This window comes from Populus trichocarpa, unplaced genomic scaffold, assembly GCF_000002775.5.
Source record: "Populus trichocarpa isolate Nisqually-1 unplaced genomic scaffold, P.trichocarpa_v4.1 scaffold_25, whole genome shotgun sequence".
NCBI lineage: Eukaryota > Viridiplantae > Streptophyta > Magnoliopsida > Malpighiales > Salicaceae > Populus > Populus trichocarpa.
This window is the reverse complement of record NW_026291139.1, coordinates 203,269-230,562: the sequence shown is the minus strand read 5'-3', so window position 1 is coordinate 230,562 and position 27,294 is coordinate 203,269. Positions and strand designations below refer to the sequence as shown.

Genomic DNA, 27,294 nt, shown 5'->3' with positions numbered 1-27,294 from the left:
TGTCTATGGATTCAACACCATGCAAATATATCTTTTTTGTGGTACTTGGTGTTTCATCGTCAGAGTTTTGGTGTGTCTTTGATGCCTTATTTTTTTTCTTTTTTTTCTTTTTCCTATCTTTTTTTTTGCCATGTTATTTTTTCTTTCTAGCTATTATATTATTTTATTTATTTCATGCCATTGAATCTTTATTAAAAAAAAAAAACATGTTGATTCCTGAATAAGTAATTTATTTAAGAGAGTAAAAACTTAAAATGAAATTTGTTAGTGACATGCGCAGCACACCTTATTCCGCAAATACTAAATGTGGGTATTAGCTACTATTTAGTTTGGAAATTATTTTTTCAGCTGTTTTGAGAAAAACTTGACTGCAGGTACTTTCTAGATGCATTGATACGAACACATGAAAGTTCATGGAAGAATCACCGAAAATCCAAAACTCTTTCATGACAAGGGCGTGCAGGATGGCTGTCACGGGCGACAAGGGTGTGCAGGATGGTTCCATATTTTAATATTTTTTTTTTAAAATATTGTTTTAAATTTTTTTAATTAAATATTATTTTTGCCCGGATCCTGAAATACTCTAAAACCACCAATCGAAGTAGAATTGACCAGTGCCGAACAAATTATTGGTCATGAAAGGCGCTCCATTCCCCTCACATAGTTTTGCCGTTTTAATTGACCACTGCCGAACAAATTACGGGTCACCAAAGGCGCTCCATTTCCCCCCGCTTAGTGTTGCCTTTTTAATTGCTATCTCCTGTGCCAAAATAGTTGAAAGCATTTTTCAAGGAAAGCCTTCAGAAAAATTTCAGAATTATCTTGTTTTTGTTCAGAAGAGAGCTTGTAAGTTTTAATTTAGAGAAGCTATGGATTTTTAATTTATCCCGCTTTCAAGTAGTCAACGACATGCTTTTATGTGAAGCCGGAATTAGAAAAATTTAATAATCATGTTTGATTCCTTACAAATATTCTTATGGTTAACTGGGAATCCTGTGCTTGATTATGATATTTTCATCTCCTTTAACTTTTTTTCTTGATTTTTCTTTTCTTAGCATTTATCTAACGATTTGATAATTGTGTAGGCACAGGATGAACGTTTCTGGAACACCAAGAGTGCCAAAGGTTAGTCCCGATCATGTTTCTCTTGACATTGCCAAATTAGCAGAGTCCGTGGAACGAAAGTTGAAAAGCTTGCGTTCCTTTTCAGATCTGTGTTTCATCTACAGAGTTCCAAAACGACTACGTGAGTTAAATGAAAAGGCTTACACACCTCAAGTAATTTCCATTGGCCCATATCACCACGGAAAAAAAGAGCTACAAGAAATGGAAGAGCAAAAGAGACTGTACCTGAGGGAGTTTCTTGGATTGTGCAAGGTAAGTGTGAAGGATTTTATTACAGCTATTGCAGAGAGAGAGAGTAGATTGCGTAATTGTTATGCAGAAACCACTGATAATCTAAGTAAAGAGGAATTTGTGGAAATGGTGTTGCTGGATTGCTCCTTTCTCATCATGTTCTTGCTGAAAGCATTTTCCTTTGATATCCAAGAAGCAAATATTGACCGCATATTCAATAAACTATGGATGAGAGAAGAAATACAGTTTGATTTGTGCTTGCTTGAAAATCAGCTTCCATTCTTCATTGTTGAGGACTTGTTCAATCTATCCAAAATACAGCACCATTGTGAGGAGCATTCCATGATTGAACTTACTCATGATCTCTTGTCAGATAAATGGTATTCATGGGTGCCAGAGGACATTTCGAAGCACTTCAAGTTGTCTAAAGCAGAGCATTTTGTTGGCTATCTAGCAATCTGTCAGCGGCCATCACAGCATATGCAGCCAACTAAACTTACAAATTTAACAGCTCCGAGTGTAGCAGAGCTCCATCAAGCTGGAATGAAGTTCAAGTTAGGGTCCAGCATAAACCTACTCGACATAAAATTTGATGACAATAAAGGGACGTTGGAGATTCCACATAAAATTATAGACGATCATACAGAAATCCTATTAAGAAATCTCCAAGCCTTTGAGCAATGCCATTGCGGTGTAAATATATATGTATGTGACTACATTACAATGCTCTCTTTCCTTGTCCCCTCAGCTAAGGATGTGGAAATACTCGTTAAGAATGGAATCCTAGAAAATTGTCTCCCTGATAATGAAGCAGTTGCAAGCCTTTTCCGCAATCTTTCCAAGGAAAATACTCTCGCCATTGACACTTTCTACTATTCTGGTTTAGTTGAAGATCTGAACAAGTACTGCGGAAAACGGAGACACAAATGGAAGGCAACCTTGAAACAGAAGTATTTTGACAATCCATGGACAATAATCTCTCTTGTAGCAGCTACTGTTCTTCTCATACTCACTATCACGCAAACAGTGTGTTCAATCATTCAAGTTGTTTGATTATGCTATTTCAGTTGTTTTCTATAAATTAACGGTGTATTCTGTAATCGCATCCTATGAAATTACTGTACATGTTCTTCAATAACTAATCAATTTTTTCTCCCTGTCTTGCTTTCTCTGCTACATAGTTAGCATAAATCAATTTTTTCTATTTCAGTTTACTCATTTTTTCTATTTCAGCTACATTTTCCCCCACATACTGTTGCCTTTTAATTTCTATCTTCTCTTTTGGAACTTGTTTTCTCTTCATCATTTTTTTTTTTTTGCTTTATTTCTGTCTACACTATTCTACTTTGATATTCGACGCTTTTCTATTGCTTTGTTTTTTCTAATCATATACATTTTGGAGTGTTAAATTCTTCGGAAAAACTTCACATAACAAATTTCATCGCGATGCAACGATGGGGAAAAAAAATTATGCTCGTTTTTGTCATAAATATATCTAGTTTGATGCATGTAGATGTCTTATCAAACTTGAACATGTCAAAATCCATCCTGCATTATTTTGTCTAACAGTGTCCAATAAATCCCCTCCATCTTTAACCCACATGTACAATTGAATTTAAAAATAAACACGCAAATTTTTTTTTAAGAGTAATAATATTTATAGATATTACTAGAATTGTGAGTAGGGTTACACCATGAGCCCAAATGTTTTTTTTATTAGTAATGCAATCGTGTTTTAAAAAAGTTTTTTAAAAATAAGATTTGAAGCATATAATTAACCAAGAAAAAAAGAATTGAGAACCTGCAAAAAACAGCAAATAAAAAGATATAAGAAAACCCGAGTAGTTTTAAAAATTCATGAAAAATCATATGGAAGATAAATAAAGAAAAATTGTGCCTAATTTCTAATGATATAATGTTTAAATGATAAAATTATATCTATAAAAAAATAATGAGAAAAGGAAAAAAATAAACCAAGCAAAAACAGACGAACATTCTAAATCTGAGCTAAGGTCTCAAATTTATAACCCTTTAAATCCTAGATCTGAGTTCAATCAAAAAATTTAATTTTCAACCAATTTAATGTTGAATCATGAAATAATAAAAAAATAAATTAAAAAAACTCTTCAAATTAAAAAAGTAACAATCAAAATAATATGGATCAAATTTGATAGGAAAAAAACTCAATAAAGATGAAATTGTGAAAAAAAATCTAAAAAATACTCCCAAACATAACAAATAATAATCAAAAGAATGAGAAATAAATTTAAAAAATAAAAAAAATAAAAGGTGTGAACTGAAAAAGAATTGTAATTTAACTCAAAATAATTCAAGATGATAATTTTTTAAATTTATAACACAAAACCAAAGCCTTTAGATCTAACAATTAAATGTCAAAAAGTAATAAGAAGCATAATATATCTAAAACCCAGCCCAATCCAACAGTAAAATTCAAGGATATAGTCATTCAAGTTTATGCTATCAAGGTACTATCTCTCTCTTTCATTTAGTCATCCTAGTTATTTTCTATATAATTTTGCTATTTATATAGCAAATCTATAAAGAAAGATTCACATCATCTAATAAAATTTAAAAATTACAGTTGTTACATTTAGGCCCTAGGATGTTGATTAAAAATTTAAAAATTAAAATGAATAATAAAATAAAACATTATTAAAAAGATAATAATAATAATAATAATAAAAAAGAAAGAAGTAAATTTGACCATGGATCCCATCTTATCTTTTCTTTGTTGGTTTGCTAGCCATATCTCAAAATGGAAAATCCCAGAAGAGCCCATTTGATTTGCGTTTTTTTTTTTTTGGATGTTGATGAGTTTTTTTTCTTTTTTTTACCATAATTTATGATTGAAGTATATTTTATGGCTACTTAATTAAATCTTAAATAATTGTCGAAACAATATGAAAGAGTAAAGTTTAGATTCACATCCACCTCAACATCATTTGTAAATAAGCTTATTCTGTAAAACAAATACAGTAAGTTTATTATATGCATAAACCAAATCAGTCTATTTTTCTAAATTTCACTTGATTCCAAAACTTAAAAACTAGAGCACATGCCTGCACTGTGATCCGAATGGATTTTTAGCCACACAATATAATTTCACAAGAAAGAAGGCACGCAGGGTGTCTCATCCGGACAAATACAGTACTGATGAACTGGAACTAGGGCCACCTTGAAGATGTCATATTATGTCAACTTGAAGATGTCGCATTATATGCAATCTGATCCTAATGCATGGAATCACACACATCAAACAAACTGCCAGTAAAGCTGATAGGCACAGATGTGGTCATGCAGCAGCCGGAAACTCGCCGAAACATCCCACAATGATGACATCAACTGATTTTTTAGCAAATTGCAGTAACTAATTATACAAGTTTGGCCGCCACAGAATGACAGCCATAAAGAGCTGCAAGTAAATTAACTTAACCGTAAAGGAGAGCATTAGTCGTAGACCCATTACAATCCCAGATCCTAAACAAAATAAACTTGTATAGCTAGGCAGGCGTTAAAAGGATCCACTCCAAGGTGTCGAACTTCGATATCCCAAGAACAGTAAAGCGTGATCTCTACAATTAGCATCTTATATATAAGGTATGGTTCGTGTAAGTTGGTTCATTAGGTGGCCAAAAGGTCAGATGCCGGTCCTATTGCTTTGGATGTTTTGGAATCAGCCGGAGCTCTTGTTTTAGCTTGTAAAACCTGTACAGTATCTAAAGATCTAATTCCCACTCCTCTAAGGATAACTGGGTTTCTTCAAATGGAACGAAAGATCACTAACATTCTATCTTCATGTAAATGCTTCTGGAGATGTATCGCTTTGATGTCTGTAAAGTATATTAACAGCATTGGGAATCTCCAGCAGCCGGTCCTAGCTTAATTTTGAGAACTTCAAACGCCATAACTCTACGTGCAGGCAAGCCATCAAAGCATCTAATGTATAATGCACACCGCACAGAAAATACACTTAGATGACGTCTTTTACGAGATGCATGTATTCACATATGTGTTAGCATATCTTACTCTTGCTACAACACGTTTCAGAATAATCAATTTTTTCCTACGATAATGTAATTAAGTGTCAATGCAACATGGCTGTTAGTTCTTCTTGATCGGAGCCTCCTCACCCCTATATAGATAATGTCACTTAGCTCTCTATCTTCAACCCACTTATTTCAAAAAATGTCTCCAGCAAGTTCTTCTGCCCTGCTCCTACTCTTTCTTACTCTCTCCGTTCACATTACCTTTTCAATCGCTGTCAATACCATCGGTTTAAGCGGCAGGACAGTGGCTGCTGACACTGTCCCTTCACCAAAGAAAGTGGCCACCTTCCTCCTTGGCGATATTTCTCCACCTACTGAGAAGTATTGGTACTCAAGGTTGCCCAACACTCCATTGCCAAGAGCCCTAGGATATCTTCTACAACCTGGTCATTATCCTTCAATCTCCACAGAATTCGCTAATGAAAAATTAAGTGCTGGAGCTACTCAAAGAACCTATAAACAAGGATATATCAAGCATAAAACAGCCATAAAGTCTGCCCTCCCCGACTCAACGATATTCTACCTGTACAACGATCTCCATCCAGGTAAAAGGATGAGAATTCATTTTACTAGTAGTGGGACCAAGGTTAGTTTCCTGCCTCGTCTGGTGGCGGAGTCTATACCATTTTCGAGTGACAAAATATATACCAGAGATTTTGAACTACTTTGCACTACAAGTCAACTCAAAAGAGGCTCAGGTCATCAGATATGAAATAGGAGGATGTGACGAGCCAAACATGGAAGTGTTAACAATTGCGGTAATTATCTCCAAGTTGGATTTGCAGCATTCAAGTCCTACATTGTCTCTGATATTAGCTGGAAAGATATATTCCAGCATCCCGGTAAATACGTGATTGTATCCTAGTAGAAATAGGTTTCCATGTAATTAGCAAATCAGTCCTAAACTATAGGATCTGAAACGTAGGGATTCTTATGTAGAGTAGCTATATATATTCTGCTTGTAACAGAGGAAGTTACTAAGTGAAAATAAACAATTGAATCCCTTTGAAAACTCTGCATACGTTTTGACTTGGTATCAGAGCAGGTTTATTATCTGCTCTTTATATCACCACACAAACCTTATAAATCTTACGAATCCTCCTTCTCGTACCATGGCCAGTGACAAAACCGAATCATCATCTGTTCCAGTTATCCAGGTTCAATCAGAGAATTCCAGTTTCTCAACCAATGTCACCCTTACTGAAAGCAACTATGATGTCTGGTCTCAAATCATGGAGATGCAAATTGCAGGACGAGAGAAACTTGAATATCTTGTAAGCAACACAATCCCAGAAAAAACTGATCCATCCTATGCTAAATGGTATGCTGAGAATCAAAAGATTAAAGGATGGTTGTTGACCTCCATGTCACCAGAAATTATGAAACGCTATCTTAGACTGCCTACTGCACATGAAATCTGGAATGCTCTAGCCAAAGCATTCTATGATGGGGCAGATGAATCACAGCTATTTACCTTGAACCAACGTGCGTTCTCCACCAAACAGGTTGGTCGTCCTATCTCTACCTATTATGGTGATTTGGTAGAAATATTTCAAGAACTAGATCATCGTGACAAGATTGTTATGAAAGATCCCGATGATGTCATTGCCTACAAAAAATCAGTTGAGAGACTGCGGGTGCATATTTTTCTGAATGGCCTTGATGAAGAATTTGAGCAAATTCGTGGTGAGATCCTAAGGAGAGATTCTGCACTAGACCTTAAAGAAACATATGCTTATGTTCGTCGTGACTCTATCCGTCGAAACACACTGAATGGGGAACCTGGACACTCAGAGCCATCTGCTATGATAGCTCGCCGAAGTAAGTATCAACGACCACAGAACCTGAAACCAGATCGAGCTTCTGGTTCACTGAATCATAATCATTCAATTGGATCGCAAAATTGCAGCTATGAAATAGGAGCTGCACGACCAGAACGCATGTGCACTCACTGTGGTGAAACTGGGCACACTAAGCTACGCTGCTATGAATTAATTGGATATCCAGAATGGTGGGATTTTTCCAAAGCACCTCGTAAGAGAAACTTAAAGGCAAATCCTCATGTGTCTGTTGCTGTGGCAGAACCAAATCATATGTTTGGCAAGAAATCTGGGAAAGACTCCTCTTCTGGTGCTATTACTGGGAATGCACGCGACACTGCTGAGAACACAGGTGCTGATGCTGTAAATGCAGGTAAGGCTCTTCATACCTCCACTTCTGTTAGAAATAGTGAATGGATAATTGATTCAGGTGCCACAAATCATATGACGTTTAACAATAATATTCAGACCATACAACCCTCAAACCACCATGAAATTTTCACAGCCAATGGAACTCCTTCTTCTGTGTCAGGAGAAGGCACGGTTACTCTTACAAAAAATCTGATTTTAGAGTCAGTTCTTATTGTTCCGAGTCTCAATCATAATTTATTATCTGTTGCTCAAATAACTTGTGCCTTGATGTGTGTTGTAATTTTTTGGCCGAACCTTTGCATATTCAAGGACATTCAAACTCGGAAGACAATTGGTTATGGTACTAGGAGAGGGAAGCTCTACTACATGGATCTGATTCCGGCAAGCTCAAATCAGTTGGCACAAGTCTTCTCAACTAATACAACTAATGAACACCAGAAGTCTGAAATTTGGTTATGGCATAGGCGTTTAGGCCATGCATCCTTTGGATATTTACAGAAATTATTCCCACAATTATTTTCACAATTGATTGTTTCAGATTTTAAGTGTGATGTATGTGAACGTGCTAAAAGTCATCGTGTTTCATTTCCTATTAGTATGAATAAAAGCCCTGCACCTTTTATGGTTGTTCACTCAGATGTATGGGGACCAACAAACACTCCTTCTCTAAATGAATCACGTTGGTTTGTTTCATTCATTGATGATCACACCCGCATGACTTGGATTTGCTTAATGAAATCAAAGAGTGAAGTGAGTTCTTTATTCCAGCAATTCCACAAAATGATAGCAACACAGTATCAGACCAATATTCAGGTGATCAGGACTGATAATGGGGGAGAGTTTATCAATCACAGCTTGAAAGATTACTTGAACACACATGGCATTATTCATCAAACAACTTGCCCTTACACCCCTCAACAGAATGGGGTGGCTGAACGGAAAAATCGTCATATCCTTGAGGTAGTTCGTGCCTCCTTATTTGAAGCTCACATGCCTACTAGTTACTGGGGAGAAGCTGTTACTGCCGGAGCATACATTATCAACAGGGTACCTTCTAGTTCTCTGCAATTCCAAACCCCCTTCGAGGTTCTCCATCGCCTTGTAAGTGCTCCTACAATGCCAAACTTACCTCCTAAAGTTTTTGGATGTGTAGCTTATGTACATCTTCATAAAGGTTTGAGAACTAAGTTGGAACCTCGGGGACTTCGATGTGTGTTTGTTGGCTATGCTCTGCACCAAAAAGGCTATCGATGTTATCACCCTCCTTCTCGCCAACTTTATGTTACTCTGGATGTGGTCTTCCATGAAACTACTATGTATTATTCTTCTCAAACTAAGGAGAACGATGAAGTGCAGATAGCAACTAAGCCTACAGACAATGTGGATATCATTGCACATGGTAACCAACTGATTGATACTTTGGATAGCTTGGAGACTAATGAAGAATGTCCAGTTAATGAGAACACAGAGGAACACCAGGACAGGGAAGAGTATACCAGTGAAAATGGTCCAGAAATCGTTGATGGTAACCAGGATACCTTGGAGGGGCCGACAGCTTCCCACAGTGTACCAGTTAACCAATTGTCTTCCCCGGTTGATTCCAGACTTGAGTCTCATGATATTCATCCAGTTGAGTCCCTAAAAGAACTACCTAATCGAGTCACAAGAGGTAAACCCAAGGTGAACTATGAACCAACCCTTCACTCAAAACTCAAATACCCTATGAATAACTATGTATCCTATCATAGATTGTCAAACGAAAAAATGGCATTTGTACATCAATTATCCGTTGTATCTATTCCTAACAATGTGCAGGAAGCCTTGGCTGATCCTAGATGGAGGGAGGCAATGAATGAAGAAATGAAAGCCCTTCAAAAAAAACTCAACATGGGACATTGTTGACTTGCCGAAAGGAAAGAAACCTGTTGGGTGTAGGTGGGTCTTCACCATTAAATACAAAGCTGATGGAACTATTGAACGGTGCAAAGCAAGGCTGGTAGCCAAGGGATATACTCAAACATATGGAATTGATTATATGGAGACTTTTTCACCGGTGGCCAAACTTAATACTGTTCGTATTATACTATCTCTAGCAGTTAATCTTGACTGGCCGCTACATCAATTTGACGTAAAGAATGCATTTCTACATGGAACTCTCCAAGAAGAAGTATATATGGAATTACCTCCTAGCTGTAAACAGCAAACGGAAGGTAATAAACAGGTCTGCAGGTTGAGAAAATCCCTATATGGTTTAAAGCAGTCTCCCAGAGCGTGGTTCGGAAGGTTCACAAATTTTATGAAGACAGTTGGTTACACACAGAGTAACTCGGATCACACTTTATTCTTGAAGCATAATGAAAAACACATTACAATTCTCATTGTGTATGTTGATGATATAATAGTAACCGGAGATGATTCAGGAGAGAGGAAAAGATTACACGAGCACCTTGCCCGTGAGTTTGAGATGAAAGACCTTGGAGAGTTGAAGTATTTCTTGGGCATTGAAGTGTCACGGTCAGATAAAGGTATTTTTCTTTCACAAAGAAAATATGCCTTAGACTTACTAAGTGAAACAGGTATGACAACATGCAGTCCAGCTAGCACTCCTATGGAAGAGAACTTGAAACTACATGGTGATTCCAATCAAGTTCCGACTAACAAAGAACGCTATCAGAGGTTGGTTGGAAGGTTAATGTATCTTGCACATACTCGACCTGATTTAGCTTATTCATTGAGTGTGGTCAGTCAATTTATGCACTCTCCAAGCGAAGAACATATGAATGCTGTCACCCGTATCTTACGCTACTTGAAGTCGTCTCCAGGAAAAGGAATTTTGTTCACAAAAAGACACAATTTGGATGTTAATGGTTATACAGATGCTGATTGGGCTGGTTCTATTCAAGATCGACGTTCTACTTCTGGTTATTTCACGTTTGTAGGAGGAAACTTGGTTACATGGCGAAGTAAAAAAACAGGAGGTAGTTGCTAGATCAAGTGCTGAGGCTGAATATAGAGGGATGACTAAAGCTATATGCGAATTGTTGTGGATTAGAAATCTGATGATAGATTTACATATTAAGCCAGTCAATCCTATGAAGTTGTATTGTGACAACAAGGCAGCATGTGATATTGTTCATAATCCTGTTCAACATGATCGTACTAAACATGTTGAAGTTGATAGGCATTTTATCAAGGAAAAGCTAGAAGAAAAGCTAATTGAAGTTCCTCATGTTCGATCTCAAGACCAGCTCGCTGATATACTAACCAAGGCATTGTCAAACCACGCGTTTAGTACAATTCTCAGCGAAATTGGAATGAGTGACATCTACGCACCAACTTGAGGGGGAGTGTTAACAATTGCGGTAATTATCTCCAAGTTGGATTTGCAGCATTCAAGTCCTACATTGTCTCTGATATTAGCTGGAAAGATATATTCCAGCATCCCGGTAAATACGTGATTGTATCCTAGTAGAAATAGGTTTCCATGTAATTAGCAAATCAGTCCTAAACTATAGGATCTGAAACGTAGGGATTCTTATGTAGAGTAGCTATATATATTCTGCTTGTAACAGAGGAAGTTACTAAGTGAAAATAAACAATTGAATCCATTTGAAAACTCTGCGTACGTTTTGACTGGAAAGAGAAGAAAAATTATGTGCTACATCTCTGGAGTCATTAATTGATTTTAGTGTTGAAAGGCTTGGCCAAAATGTTCGGGTACTTCCCACTGACGCAGGCAAGAAGCAAGAGTATACTGTTTCGGCCAAAGCGACGATGATTGGAGATCACAAAGCAGCAGTGTGTCACAAGATGAGATATCCCTATGCAGCACACTATTGCCATGTAATCGCAGACACAGAAATTTATGAGGTACCCTTAGTGGGTGCTGATGGCACAAAAGTGAAAGCCGTGACAGTTTGCAACCTCAACACATCAGCTTGGAGTCAGGGGCGGAGTCAGAATTTTTTTTTTATTCTAGAGTATGATATAAATGCATATAAATTACTTTTTAAAATTAATAGTCAACTTGGATATATAAATTTGTTAAGTTAATAATAAAATTTTAATTCAAATACATAACATAAAATATATAAAAAATAAAATTTTAAGTACATAAAATTCAAAATAAAAATAAATTACACTATTAAAGTTGCACCATTTGATATTTTATAGAATATAATTCATTTATAATTGAATCCGAATTAATATCTTCAACAAGTTTTCGTTCAATGTAAATCATCATAAAATCTGCTAAAAACTCCTCTTTCATTTTATTAAGAAGTACAGTTTTAACATGTTTCATAGCCGAAAATATCAAGTCTATAGTAGTAGTGAAAACAGGCAAAATCAAAATAAAACAAATCAACCTGTCAATTAAATGATAGTAATGCGACTTATTTGTTTCAGCTAATACTCGATATAATTTAAAAATAATAAATATATTTTGAAAACTCTTATAATAAATCACATCAATCAGCTTGGACTCCAGACCATATGGCGTTTGAAGTTCTCAAAATTAAGCCAGGACCAGCTGTTTGTCACTTTCTCGATAGTGATACTCTCGTTTGGGTGCCAACGAAGGGATAAAGAGATGACTCCATGAAAATATGTCAAAGCTTGGTCTTGATAAAAGGCCTTAATAAAATTTGCTGCCTTGTTGTCATAGCTATTTGTAATATGTATGTACTCCCGTTCCCTCCCCTGTTGCATGTCTTACCTGTTTGTGTTTGTAATGCATATGCACTCCCCAGCCCTATTGTGTTGATCCCTTAAGAATAATAAAGAAACAGGACACTTACAAAAATTACGAATCACCACGGCAACTTGGTATGCTTTAGAAAATGTGAGATCCCATAATCAATGGAAGGAACCTCGGTCAAGAAATAAAATAAAAAAACAAAAATTTGTAAACATAAAAAGAAGAAGGAATTTGGACCGTAAGAGAGTGATATATAAAACCATTCTTCGTACTTCAATTGATAAATTAAATTTTTGAATTGAAATATGATATTAAAATTTAATAATTAAATGATTACAAGTTTAAATATTACTATATTCATTATTAGAGTCGGATTAAGGTGGATAGTAATGGTGAGTAGAAAACCTCAAAGAAAGCTGTACTAGGTGAAGGAAATACAACAAATCTTTTAGTAGATGAATGGTGACACTATAGGTGACCTGAGGTACCAAATAAATGGTGGGGTGCTGCTGTACAAGGAAGGAATTTATATCTATAAAAAATTTCCCCTCAAGTCAACAATCATGTAGCATATATATGACAATCCAACAGTAGGTCATTCAGAGATACCCCTAAGCCAACCAATGAGGGATTTTTGTTAGGTGGTAATGAAATTTAAAGTAAAGGACTATATTAGATAATGTGAGGCATGTCAAAGAGCCAATGAAAGAAGCATAAAATTTAAAATAAAACATGAAAAAAAAACACAAGGAAAATAACAAAATTACCAAATCCATGGGTTTTGAGCGAGATTTTTTAAAAACCAACAGTACATGTAGTGATGTAGTGGCTATTATAGAAAATAAACAGTCTCCAAAAACTCCTGTAAAAATTTCAACTTGATCTAATGTTGGAATAAAAAATTATAGTCCCTTTGATCCCTTATTCTAGTTTGGTGCGACTAGACCTTTTCTTAGTCCTAAACATGTCCCACTAATTTATAAATGCATCTTCTAGGTCATAATTTAGTTATCCTTATTTAGAGCATAATATGTTTGGTATGTTTGGAGCATATCCTTATTTAGTTATGGCAAAACTATACATGACTACTCAGAATCATTTGTTATCACAAACTCAACTACATCTAAGACCCTAATAAAAAGAAGAAGATATAACCAAATGACTAAGTCATCTTCTTTAAGAACTTCTTGTTTGTACTAAAAAACACTAATTGCTTGAATTCATAATTAATTTCTACTAATTCATACAAAATCCTTAAATTCAATAATTTATCCAAACATTCAACGCCACGCAAAATTCATTAAAATCCAACCTATCTGACAAATCAACGAAAAACATAATTGATCAAAACTCATTCTAATTCATGTTATTTTCATGTTTATTTGCATGAAATCAACTCTAATTATATAAATTCATGGTAATTTATCATAAACCAATCAAAAACCTTAATTTCAACAACTTAGTTGACAAATCACCGCAAGCATAATTGATTAAAATGAAACATAATTCATGCTATTTCCATGCTCATTATTAAAAATCAACCCTATTTTTATAAATTAATAGATATTAACACAATTCAATCAAACTGTAATTTTAAACCAACCTAATTTGTAAATTAAACCTTAATTTCAAGCAAGCACAAATTAAACATAAATTAACTATGAAAAACACTTAACTAATACAAATGTAGTTTGTTACATACTATTTTTCCACTAGGGAGTGGTGGAAGTCTATGCTCGTGACTTGTAAAGTGGTGTAGGGTTTATACTTTATGGATGGTGATTTTGACACTAAACTTGGTGAGATGGGAAGAGTGATTTTGACATAAATTAACTATGAAAAACACTTAATTAATACAAATGTAGTTTGTTTACATAGTATTTTTCCACTAGGGAGTGGTGGAAGTCTACGCTCGTGACTTGAAAAGTGGTGTAGGGTTTATACTTTATGGATGGTGATTTTGACACTAAACTTGGTGAGATGGGAAGAGTGATTTTGACATAAATTAACTATGAAAAACACTTAATTAATACAAATGTAGTTTGTTTACATAGTATTTTTCCACTAGGGAGTGGTGGAAGTCTACGCTCGTGACTTGAAAAGTGGTGTAGGGTTTATACTTTATGGATTTTTGAGCGTATAAAGTTGTGTTTGTTTTTTAGGTAATTTTTATGGTTGTGATTTGAAAAAAATAAATTTTAAAAAAATATTTTTAATTATTATTAGTTGGATTTAAATATGTGTTTAGTAAAAATTATGGTTGAAGTTTATATGTAACAAAAAAACATATAAAATATTTAAATAAAATAAAAATATTTACAAAACTCAATTAAAACATATATAAAAACTACTACACAAAACTTATATTTTATATTTAATTTTTTAATGACTCTCACAGCATAAAATACACTTTCCTTGTTACTAAATAAATTATTGTATTTGTTTCACCACTAACATGAAAAACAAACGAGGTTAAACTAGCGGACAACAAACACACTATAAAGCCAGGACGGCAGTATCAATAAGTTTTTTAGAAAGAAAGAATATAAACAGCAAGTTTTTTATAAAGAGAAAAGCTACAATGGTGGTAGAGAAAAACAAACCAGGTTAAAATACAATTTAAAATTATAACATTCAATGGATAAAATCACCATATCTAAACGTGATATTTTTAAATATTATAATTGTGAATTATCACGTATACAAAGTATACTATATGACTAATTATTTTTAAACTATACAATTTTTTGTCAATATTTCTAATTTTCCTCGCTAATATACAAAGTATACTATTTGATCAATTATCGCGTCTTGAATGCCGGGCAGACAAAGACAGGAGTGAGGGAAGGCGTGGTCACTATCAACCCCACACACTTGCACCGCCCGTGAGAGAGAGCGCAAGGACATAGCTGCCCTCACTGCCTCGAGCAAGCAGCGCTGACAGCTCTGTCAGCGAGCGTCAAAAATGGAAGGAGTCGATTGCAAAATGATATGCCTCATTCCTTGAGCAACCCCATTTCTCTCTCTCTCTCTCAAACCCTATTGGCTACCAAGCAGACCTTGTGTCTTTGAGCTTGTCTCTACCTTTGACTTGTCAACTTCTCACTTCACACGCGTGTTGCCTTGCAGGATATAAACAAATTTACCTCCATAAATAATGTCACTTGCTCACTTCTTCATTATCTTCAAAAAATGTCTATAGCCAATTCTTGTGCACTGCTCCTCCTCTTCTTTCTTACTCTCTCCCTCTACATTACCTTCTCCACCGCTGCCAATACCATCGGTGTATCCCACACGACAGTGGCTGTGGCTGCTGACAATGTCCCTTTACCAAAGAAAGTTGCCACCTTCCTCCCTAGCGATATTTCTCCACCTACTGAGAAGTATTGGTACTCAAGGTTGCCCAACACTCCATTGCCAAAAGCCCTGGAATATCTTCTACAACCTGGTCATTATCCTTCAATCACCAGAGAATTCGCTAATGAAAACGTAAGTGCTACTGTTATCCAAAGAATCTATAGAAGAGTTTACAAACGAGGCTATAAAAGAGGCGATAAAAAATCCCTAAAGTCTGCCCTCCCTGACTCAACGATATTCTACCAGTACAACGATCTCCATCCAGGTAAAAAATTGAAAATTCTTTTTACGGATAGTGGAACCAAGGTTAGTTTCTTGCCTCGTCAAATCGCAGAGTCTATACCATTTTCCAGTGACAAAATACCAGAGATTTTGAAGTACTTTACACTAGAAGTCAACTCAAAAGAGGCTCAGGTCATCAGAGAAGAAATAGGAGGATGCGAGGAGCCAAACATGGAAGGAGAAGACAAATATTGTGCTACATCTCTAGAGTCATTAATTGATTATAGTGTTGAAAGGCTTGGCCAAAATGTTCGGGTACTCTCGACTGGAGCAGGCAAGAAGCAAGAGTATACGGTTTCAGCCGAAGTGAGAATGATTGGAGATCATAAAGCAGCAGTGTGTCACAAGATGAGATATCCTTATGCAGTGCACTATTGCCATGTAATCGCAGACACAGAGGTTGATGAGGTTCCATTAGTGGGTGCTGATGGCACAAGAGTGAAGGCTGTAACGGTTTGCCACCTGAACACGTCAGCTTGGAGTCCAGACCATATGGCGTTTGAAGTTCTCAAAATTAAGCCAGGACCTGCTGTTTGTCACTTTATAGATAGTGATACTCTCGTTTGGGTGCCAAATAAGGATAAAGAAATGACTCCATGACCATTGGTAAAAGCTCGGTATTGATCAGCAGATCAGGACTTTAATAAGTTTGCTGCCTTGCTGTCGTAGCTGTTTATAATATGTATGTACTCCGGTCCCTTCCCTGTTGTCGTAGCTGTTTATAATATCTATGTACTCCGGTCCCTTCCCTGTTGTCGTAGCTGTTTATAATATCTATGTACTCCCGGTCTCTTCCCTGCTTATAATTAATATCTATGTTCTCCGGTCCCTTACCTGTTGTCGTAGCTGTTTATGTTTGTCATATACACGCACCTCCTCACCCTGTTTTAGTGTGGAAGCCCTGGTTTCCTTAAGAAGGTGATCCTCAAAAACCAGCCTTATCAGGTATACACATTCAGAAGTACAGTTGCAATTTGGTATATATGCTTAGAAAATGTGATCCCATAATCAATGGAAGAAACCTCGGCCAATAACTAAAAGAAAAAACAAACAAACATATGTATACATATATAGTGGAAGGAATTTGGACTGTGAGAGATTAATATAAACCATTTAGATTAAGTTTTAAGATTTATATGTTTTTAACATAGTATCAAATTCTTATTAACTAAGTAGTTAAGAGTTTAAATCGAATCTTGGCACGCTCGTTTTCTTTACTTAAATTAATAAAACTAAATATAAAATAATAATGATTCTGTATAAGTTTCAAGTAAAAAAAACTTCCATATTATGATTGCACTGCAGCACTCTCTGCCGTCCATGAACTGGTCATGAAAAATATAGTCTTATAGTGTTGTATCTGCCATATAAGAGAATAGATATGGTGACCCTACAAGGCGGTTTAAAGAATCATAATTTTGAAAAAGCTTAATGACAGTCTGAAAACATAAATTACTAGCATGATGCTTGACTGAAACAGAGGGACCAGATGGCGATGACAGGTTATCGCACACCAGAAGATCTTTGAGTAGAGAAATTTGAACCAGAAATATGAAAATTCAAGCTACACTAAAAGAAAACAAAATGATTAGGAGACAAATTTTTTGAGTAAGATGCTTGAAGTTGATTCTTTCAATGAAATTGATACAGTGCCATAACTATTTTCAGCTGGAGAGCAATTTGGATATTGAGATCAAAGCCTTATTGTGGGAAATATCTATGGGTTCCTTTGCTTGGAATTATCGGGTATATCAGTTATGATCCACCCATGGTTGCTAGGGAGTTGGGGTCTCAGCAGTGCATTCCCAGAACTCTTGGTTCGGACCAATGTGGTAAAAGTTTTAAAGACATAGCCTCCTCGAGCATGATAGCTCAAACAAGAAAGCATGGGATGTTCAGGGAATAGTAGAGCAACCATTGGCCCAAAGAGAGCCCATTATTCCCAACTTATATATACACAGTGGCGTCGTAATAAAAGGAGGTATTGTTGTCCTGCAACATTGGAGTCTTTCCAGGAGAACAATAACAGAGAAAACTTTTCCAAAGTTTCACACAAATGAAAAAAAAAAAAAAAATAGATTCACCAATTTGGTCGACAAATGTTTTGCTGAAATATAATATTATTTCTAAAATTACAATTGTTACACTTAGGCTTTATATTCCGGATGTTGATTAAAAATTTAAAAAGTAAAATGAATAATAAAATAAAACATTATTAAAAAGATAATAATAATAATAATAATAATAATAAAAAAAAGAAGTAAATTTGTCCATGGATCCCATGTTATCTTTTTTTGATGGTTTGCTAGCCGTATCTCAAAATGGAAAAGCCCAAAAGAGCCCATTTGATTTGCTTCTTCTTCTTCTTTTTTTTTTTTTTTAATGTTGATGAGTTTTTTACCATAATTTATGATTGAAGTATATTTTATGGCTACTTAATTAAATCTTACATAATTGCCAAAACGATATGAAAGAGTGAAGTTTAGATTCACATCCACTCAACATCATTTGTAAATAAGCTTATTATGTAAGACAGAAGGAAAGCAATAGTAGAGAGTAAGTTTATTGAATGCATAAACCAAATCAGTCTATTTTTCTAAATTTCACTTGATTCCAAAACTTAAAAACTTGAGCACTCAGGGTGTCTCATCCAGGGACAAATACAGTACTGATGAACAGGAACCAGAGCCGCCTTGAAGATGTCATATTATGTCAACTTGAAGATGTCGCTTTATATGCAATCTGATCCTAATGGAATCACACACATCAAACAAACTGCCAATAAAGCTGATAGGCACAGATGTGGTGATGCAGCAGCCGGAAACTCGCAAAAACATCCCACAATGATGACATCAACTGATTTTCTAGCAAATTGCAGTAATTAATTATACAAGTTTGGCCGACACAGAATGATAACCATAAAGAACTGCAAGTAAATTAACTTAACCGTAAAGGAGACCAGCATTAGTCATAGACCCATTACAATCCCAGATCCTAAACAAAATAAACTTGTATAGCTAGGCAGGCGTTAAAAGGATCCACTCCAAGGTGTCGAACTTCATCGATATCCCAAGAACAGTAAAGCGTGATCTCTACAATTAGCATCTTATATATAAGGTATGGCTCGTGTAAGTTGGTTCATTAGGTGGCCAAAAGGTCAGATGCCGGTCCTATTGCTTTGGAATCAGCAGGAGCTCTTGTTTTAGCTTGTAAAACCTGTACAGTATCTAAAGATCAAATTCCCACTACTCTATGGGTAACTGGGTTTCTTCAAAATGGAACGAAAGATCACTAACATCCTATCTTCTTGTAAAGGCTTCTGGAGATGCATCGCTTTGATGTCTGTAAAGTATTAACAGCATTGGGAATCTCCAGCATCTGTTGTTCTATATATTGTAAAGTACTAACCTAGATACTCTTTTCCTCTACTTCTGCCAAGAAAACCTACATTGCTAATGGTGATCTCTATAATAACCGACACTTAGTTAAGTTTGGAACGTGTTATACCAAGGATGATGTGTTTTACACTCGTAAATTCATGCATTTATTACAGACATGTCATATATAAGTGTATTTGTTGTGATATATGAATCTAAATTGCATGCTTGCATGTAGAGTAAGTGTCGAACACAAATAGCAACACCATATGGTCATGGAGTCGTGTTTTGATCATTTGCTGGCCACCCATTTTAGAGTATCACTTGCAAGAAAGTGACAAGCAGCCGGTCCTGGCTTAATTTTGAGAACTTCAAACGCCAAATGGTCTGGACTTCAAACTTTTGTGATGCTTCCACAAAAGCCACAACGGACATGATTATTGATGACTTTTATAATAAATATACAGAGCCAATTGCACCATAGAAGATACAGAGAGAGAAATTTTATGCGAATTAATGTCCTAATCTTGAAATGGATGTCATGCCTAATACATCTTAAAGAGTTTCCTCCCTCTCTTGTTATGTTAAGTTTAGATTTTGAGTCTTAATATATAAAAAAAATGTTCTTTTAAATTTTGGTACTCAGAGTCTCTCATCCAGGGACCCGCAGAGACAAATCCAGTGCTGATGAATAGGAAACAAGGCCGGCTTGAAGTCCTAGTTTCTCAACTCATCAAATCATTCAAGTGGCTGTGGAGGTATAGTAACCCAGACACTAGACTTTGGAAGGATGTGGCTTCAAGTGCACACTGTCTTAATCACTCCTTTCATATTTCAATGGGAGAAATTAAAGACAAAAGTAGTGCATGGGGGAAGAATCTCTAATACTTAGTGTGTTTATATCCTATCCCTATTTAATCCTCACTCTATCTAATAGTGTTAGATTCTCACGCTAATTGTTAAAACTTTTGATTTTTATAAACTCAGTTGCTTGACGTGGTTATTTTATGTAGTATTAAAATTTTTATAACTAAAAAGCTATGAGTTTAAATTAAGTATATATACAATAGTATAGATTTACGTAAATTTAAAGTTTAAAAAACTTTCACTTAAAAATATATATTTAAAAAAATAAAATTATTTTTGAAACCATACTTAATAGTTTAAAGTTTAGATTAAAATATTTCTTTGATATTCTATTTCATATGCAAAATAATGGCCATAAAAAACCTGTGTTGTAAAAAATATAAAGAACTTTGAGATCCCATATTCACTTTCTTTGCTTCTTAATTAATAATTCTTACATGATAGTCAAAAATATATGAAAGAGTAAAGTTTAGATTCACCTCAACATCATTTGTGAATATATAAGCTTATAGTTCAACGTGAACAGTGTTAAAATAATTTCGACTTCAAACCTCGTATTCGCAATGGTAACCAGTTGTAGAAAGTTTATTATATGCAGAGACCAAATGATTCTTTTTTCTAAATTTCACTTGATTCCAAAACTTAAGAACCAGAACACATGCCTGCAATCGTGAATTAAGAAGATCTTGGCTATATGAAGCTCCTAGCTTGACAGCAATGTTAATGAAAACACCTAAAACACATACAGAGAGTCTCTCCAGAAAAAGCTTGACATGTCCAGTAGCTTTACCATTCATAAGGGAACTTCACTTCAATGTATTGAGTAACAAACGTAGAGTCGAGGATTACAAATTCAAACTTTGAATAGATAAGGCGGGTTTCTTAATTAGGATAACCTTCTTATTAAGCAAATTAATTGCTAACATCTTGGACAACAGGACTTCCAAGAAAACAAGGTGGGGGGCTACGTACATGTATATGACAAACACAAGCAGCAACGACGACGGGGAAGGGACCGGAAATAAATGCATATTATAAACACTTATGACGACTGGGCAGCAAACTTATTAAGGACCTTTGCTGATCAATACCAAGCTTCTACCAATGATCATGGAGTCATTTTTTAATCCTTCTTTGGCACCCAAACGAGAGTATCGATCGCTATCGAGAAAGTGACAAACAGCTGGTCCTGGCTTAATTTTGAGAACTTGAAACGCCATATGGTCTGGACTCCAAGCTGATGTGTTGAGGTGGCAAACTGTCACAGCTTTCACTTTTGTGCCATCAGCACCCACTAAAGGAACCTCATAAACCTCTGTGTCTACGATTACATGGCATAGTGCACTGCATAGGGATATCTCATCTTGTGACACACTGCTGCTTTATGATCTCCAATCATTGTCGCTTTGGCCGAAACAGTATATTCTTGCTTCTTGCCTGCGTCAGTGGAGAGTACGCGAACATTTCGGCCAAGCCTTTCAACACTAAAATCAATTAATGACTCCAGAGATGTAGCACAGAATTTTTCTTCTCCTTCCATGTTTGGCTCCTCACATCCTCCTATTTCATCTCTAATAACCTGAGCCTCTTTTGAGTTGACTTGTAGTGCAAAGTAGTTCAAAATCTCTGGTACTTTGTCACTCGAAAATGGTATAGACTCTGCAACCTGACGAGGCAGGAAACTAACCTTGGTCCCACTATTAGTAAAATGAATTCTCATCCTTTTACCTGGTTGGAGATCGTTGTACAGGTAGAATATCGTTGAGTCGGGGAGGGCAGACTTTATGGCTGTTTTATGCTTGACAGATCTATATCCTTGTTTATAGGTTCTTTGAGAAGCTGCAGCACTTACGTTTTCATTAGCGAATTCTGTGGAGATTGAAGGATAATGACCAGGTTATAGAAGATATCCTAGGGCTCTTGGCAACGGAGTGTTGGGCAACCTTGAGTACCAATACTTCTCAGTAGGTGGAGAAATATCGCTAGGGAGGAAGGTGGCAACATCCTTTTGTAAAGGGACAGTGTCAGCGGCCACAGCCACAGCCACAGTCCTGCGGCTTACACCAATAAATATATTGTCAGCAGTGACATTGTGCCCAACCATTTCTTGTAAACTCTTATATTGCTTTTATGTAAGGTAATCACTGGACAGTTTATAGATCTTTTGGGACCAGATAAAAAGTTTACCCTCATATAATGACCCTAGAATCTTCCTTTAGAACATGAACTTCCTAAATATTCATTTTGCATGGGTTTTCGTCATCCATACCCAATGTGTATGTACATACATTTGCATCCATACACATATATACATTCATTGTAAATAGCATATATACATATGCATCAGGTTGAAATATAGGTCCTCAAAGAATCTACAACACCTAACTTTGACTAAAAAATATGGAACATGAATAACGTGCACACCGTTATGTTTATTTCTAAGAAGAGTTGGAGTATTTAAAAGCAAGTGTGGCTCACCTCCCTAACTTACTTGAGCAAATACTTAGAAATGTATTTGGTGAAAGTGAATTATTTTAAGTTAAAATTCTTTTTAGTTTTGATTCATAACAATTTAAAAATGTGTTAAATTTTAAAATTATATTTAGATAATTGATGTTGTGTTTGTATTGTATAATTTAAAGTTAATTTTTATTTGAATTTAAATTGAAATCATGTATGCTGAATTAATGTTTTGAAATTTATATATAAAATGTAAAGTGCAAGACCTCAGAATGAAATGCCAAAATACTCTGAAACTCAAATTTATTAGGGGTGAGCAAAAAAACCGAAAACCCGATTAAACCGAGAAAACCGGAAAAAAATAACTGAAAAAACCGAACCGAAAAAAAAAACCGATTTAAACCGATTAAAATTTAAAAAAAAATCGGCCGGTTCGGTTTGGTTTCGGTTTGATAAGCAAAAAACCGAATAAACCGAACCGAACCGGTTCAGTTTTAAAAAAAAATACTATAAAAGCCCTCTTTTTTTAACCCTAGCATTCCCCATCCTTCTGCATCCACGCAGCCACCCCCCCTTCCCCAAAGCCCTCACAAGCCACAACCTCTCAAATCTCAATCTCTCACACTCTCGGCTTGATAAAAATTGAATTCTCCATCACTTTATAAAACTTCATGGCCAGATCTAGACTTCTAGTCGTCTAACAAAACTTCAACAAAGTTTCAATATTCATCTTCAAATCTAACAACCCAGGGACACGAGGTATGATTTCTTCATCTTCAATCTTCATGTTCGTGCTGTTTTGTTGGATAAGAAGCCTGAAGAAGTTCCAACAGTAAGAATATATGCACCCACTGCTACTGGTTATTTTCTCGGGAATTATTAGAAGCAAATTTGCATTTGCATTATATTAATGTTCTGTGAAATCCATGCTCAGATTCTGAGGCTGCCAAGCTTCCCCAGTATTTCATTACAAGGAGCTCTCTGTCTACAATGTTTTTGTTGCTAAAGTTCAAATCTTCTTTCAGCTTTCTCGATCTTTCAAGCTAAGTACTTTCTTCCACTGCTCATCTCTCATTTTCTTTAATGGGTTTTTCATTTATTGTTTTTACTCTTTTTTTCATCTGGGTTTCGTTGTTGGCTTGGATCTATTGTGGGGTTTGGCTAAAAGCAGTGATTTTGTGATCAAGATCTGAACTTTGCTTAAATAACATTTGATCATGCTGTTTTACTGGGTTTGTTTGAGAATGCATTATGTTAGTTGCTGACTTGATTGGTTTATTCTTTACTCTCTCTTTTTACGGTCCTTGAATCCTTTATGATTCTTTAATGGGTTTTTTCATTTCGATTGAGGAGGAAGAAACTATCGAGTCTGTAACCTAGTTTAGTTGACCTGCATATCGTGATTGTGATCTTGTTTTATATTGCATAGGTCTCTTATTAGTCTCTAATTAATACTGCTCTTGTTCATCATTTTTTTAGCCGTTTGATACCCTAGAATTTATTCTTTACTGATTTGAGAATGCATTATGTCAGTTGCAGACTTGATTGGTTTATTCTTTACTCTCTTTTTTTGCGGTCCTTGAATCCTTTATGCTTGTTTTTCATTTTTGTCTTTTTAATGGTCCTGGTTTTGCTAGTTTTGAAGTTTTTTTCTTGTTCAATTTTTTCTTCAGTGTCATCTAATCAATTTTTTCTTCAGTTTTGATCTTGAATTCCAGGTTTTGATGTCAATGGTATTAAGGAATCAAAGTGCAATTATCTTGTCATCTTCGTGAGCTTTTTGATTGGGATGATGTGCACAATGAAGATTTATATTTTTTTGCATTAAGTGTTTTATTTTTTATGTAAGGTGTTTTATTGTTTTTTTTTAAGCCCTTTTGAAGGCAATGCTTTGTAATTTAGATTTTAACTTAGTGTGTGTGGATTATTTGATGCAGGATAAGTCCAAAACACAAATATTAAAAAGACTTGAACAAAATATTAACACTAATAATTTAATATAATGAATATTGAGTGATAAAAAAATTAAATATATTATAGAATCTTCTAATAAAATTAGATAATATTAACATCAATTATAAGCCCATCAAAAAGCCCATCAGAAAACCCATTAGAAAGCCTAAAAAAAAGCCCAAACAACAAATATAGGTTTTTCCGATTTTTTAACAAGAAAACCGAACCGGACCGAACCGAAACCGGTCGGTTTGAACCGGTTCCGGTTCGGTTCCGGTTTGAATTTTTAAGTTTTTTAAAATTTGATTTTGGTTAGTTTTTTAGGTAAAAACTGAACCGAACCGGATTTGCTCACCCCTAAAATTTATTATTACAATAAGAGAAACAGAATATCAAACAAAACATAATTGACAACCTTGGTTAGGAATCCCTATCATAGCATATATGAATATCTATTCTCTTTTATTAACCGATAAAGGCTCCTCTAAATCAATCAAGTCTCTGACCGCTGCAAAACCTACATCTTCTTGTTCTTATACATCTTTAATTAAGAACACTTATGGCTCATACTCCACTTTTCATTGCATTCAAAATATAGGCCTTTCCAATGTTAGTTTTTGAACTAATAGGCTAGATTTTAGATCAACTCTAGATTGGTCTAAGAAAGTGGGTTTCCCTTGAATCTTATCGATAATAGGCTTCCAACTTCAATAAACCACCGTTAGGTTTTCCTCCTACATTAGAGCTAGCCTATAGGCCACAACAAGATTATGAGGATTTATCATCCTAACCCTAATTTTGATTTTCTTTTTCAGTCTTCCTAAGAAAAAAATTAAATACTGAGAATCAAATAATCCTCGAACTTTGTTTGAAATGAGTTTGAATTGGGATTTATAGTTTTCTATCGTAGTAATCTACCTTAGGTTGATAAGTGCTTTCATGAGGTCATCATAAGCAGATGTCATAAATTGAATCTGCAAAGACTTCACAAAAGATTCCCAATTGGTAATGGCTTCAATTTCTTCCATTTCTGGAAACCATGTAATGTTTTCCCTATTAAAGAGTAATATAAAACTGTTTTTGAGACCTCACCTAATAGTTTAAGTTTTTTGAGTTGAGATAGTGATGCAATAAGAAGCTAATAAGACAACAATAGCATAAAAACCACTAGAATGTTAATGAGCGAAAAGAATTGCAGATGTGAACTCTAAATTCATAATTTGATTCTCTAAAAATTAAATATATGGTAGCTATCTTTTTAAGAGGTTTACAGAACCTTTAAATAGGCTAGGAAAACCTATCTCTACAAGGAAATAACCTAAAGTCCCAAAACATCAAGGAAATTAAAATAGAATCCAAAATAAAATAATAAATCCAAAAAGTCCTAGGAAAATAACAAAACTAGCCCCAACTAGCAACTTTTAGGCCTTATTTTGAGAGATCTAATGGTTTAATAAGCAATGGAGAAGCTTAATAAAAGACAAATGCCTATAAAATTTCCTGGAAAAATTTGAGTCATATATAATAGTTGGATATCATGTTATTTCAATTTTAAGGTGCTAACTTAGTTTGGCATGACCAAACATCTTCCTCTTGGGTATAGACCTATCTCTGCTAGGTTATCCACAAAGTCTGCTTAGATCAGATTCTCATATGGTAATGTCAGATCTTCACTCGAATACTTAGAACCTTTGATTTCAACAAGCTCGGTTGCATCATATGGTTCTTTAATATGGTATTAGAGCTTTGATAATCAAATAATCACGAGTTTAAATCTCATCACTCTCATTACAAATAATAAAATTAAGTACAATGTGGTGTGAGTTTATACAAGTTTAAAGTTTAAAAAGTTTTCACTTGAAAATATATGTTAGAGAGATATAAAACTATTCTTGAAATCTTACTTAATAGTTTTAATTTTAGATTGAGATAATTCTTTAATATTGTATTTCATATAAAAAATGATCATAAACAACCTAGTTGTAAAAAATATAAAAGAAGTTTGAGATCCCATGTTCACTTTCTTTGCTACATAAATAATTCTTACATGATTGTAAAAAATTATGAAAGAGTAAAGTTTAGATTCAAATTCTCCTCAGCATCATTTGTCAATAAGCTTATAGTTCAACGTATATAGTGGTTAAAATAATTTCGAGTTCAAACCTCATATTCGCAATGGTAAGTAATTGTAGAAAGTTTATTATTATGCAGAGACCAAATGATTCCTTTTTATAAATTTCACTTGATTCCAAAACTTAAAAACTTGAACACATGCCTGAAATGCGATCCAAATTGATTTTAAGCCACACAATAAGCTCCTCCGTATTAGAAGCTTGAGTTGTTCTGCAACAATATAAATTCACAAGACAGGAGGTACTCAGGGTCTCTCATCCAGGGACCCGCAGATACAAACCTAGTCCCGATGAACGTGAACCAAGGCCAACTTTATGACCTGTTTTCTCCACTCAAATCATACAAAAGTTCAATTACATACAAGAAGCGCACGCATCGACCAGATTGCCCCTTCTCTTGGCCTTTTGGTTTACTTTACAGCCAATAAAGCTAACAGGCACCGATGTGTGATAATGCAGCATCGGGCAAACTGACCAAAAGATCCCACAATGATGACTTCTTTTCTAACAAATTGTAATAGCTAATAATACAAGTTTGGCCGACACAGAAGA

At 35.1% G+C, this 27,294-nt stretch overlaps 2 protein-coding genes and 2 pseudogenes across 4 annotated transcripts; 3 read left to right on the top strand and 1 right to left on the bottom strand.

Moving 5' to 3' along the window:
- Positions 1-695: 695 nt before the first annotated feature.
- Positions 696-2,513, top strand: LOC7465893 (UPF0481 protein At3g47200). 3 transcript variants are annotated; one of them, XM_024592005.2, is made up of 3 exons: positions 722-846; positions 1,086-1,125; positions 1,211-2,513. In XM_024592005.2, the coding sequence occupies exon 3, from the start codon at positions 1,327-1,329 to the stop codon at positions 2,407-2,409; it is 1,083 nt and encodes a 360-aa protein (XP_024447773.1). In that variant the 5' UTR covers positions 722-846; positions 1,086-1,125; positions 1,211-1,326; the 3' UTR covers positions 2,410-2,513. The 3 variants fall into 3 exon arrangements, with proteins under 3 accessions (XP_002325303.1, XP_024447773.1, XP_024447774.1); XM_024592006.2 differs by having other exon boundaries at positions 726-846; positions 1,230-2,513; XM_002325267.4 differs by having other exon boundaries at positions 696-846; positions 1,086-2,513.
- Positions 2,514-4,814: 2,301 nt separating this feature from the next.
- Positions 4,815-12,202, top strand: LOC127904832 (BURP domain protein RD22-like; annotated as a pseudogene).
- A 3,024-nt stretch (positions 12,203-15,226) lies between these two features.
- Positions 15,227-16,784, top strand: LOC127904823 (BURP domain protein RD22-like). Its single transcript, XM_052449782.1, has one exon. It carries the CDS (start codon positions 15,507-15,509, stop codon positions 16,551-16,553), a length of 1,047 nt encoding a protein of 348 aa, XP_052305742.1. The 5' UTR covers positions 15,227-15,506; the 3' UTR covers positions 16,554-16,784.
- A 4,167-nt stretch (positions 16,785-20,951) lies between these two features.
- Positions 20,952-22,268, bottom strand: LOC18107939 (BURP domain protein RD22-like; annotated as a pseudogene).
- Between the last annotated feature and the right edge of the window lie 5,026 nt (positions 22,269-27,294).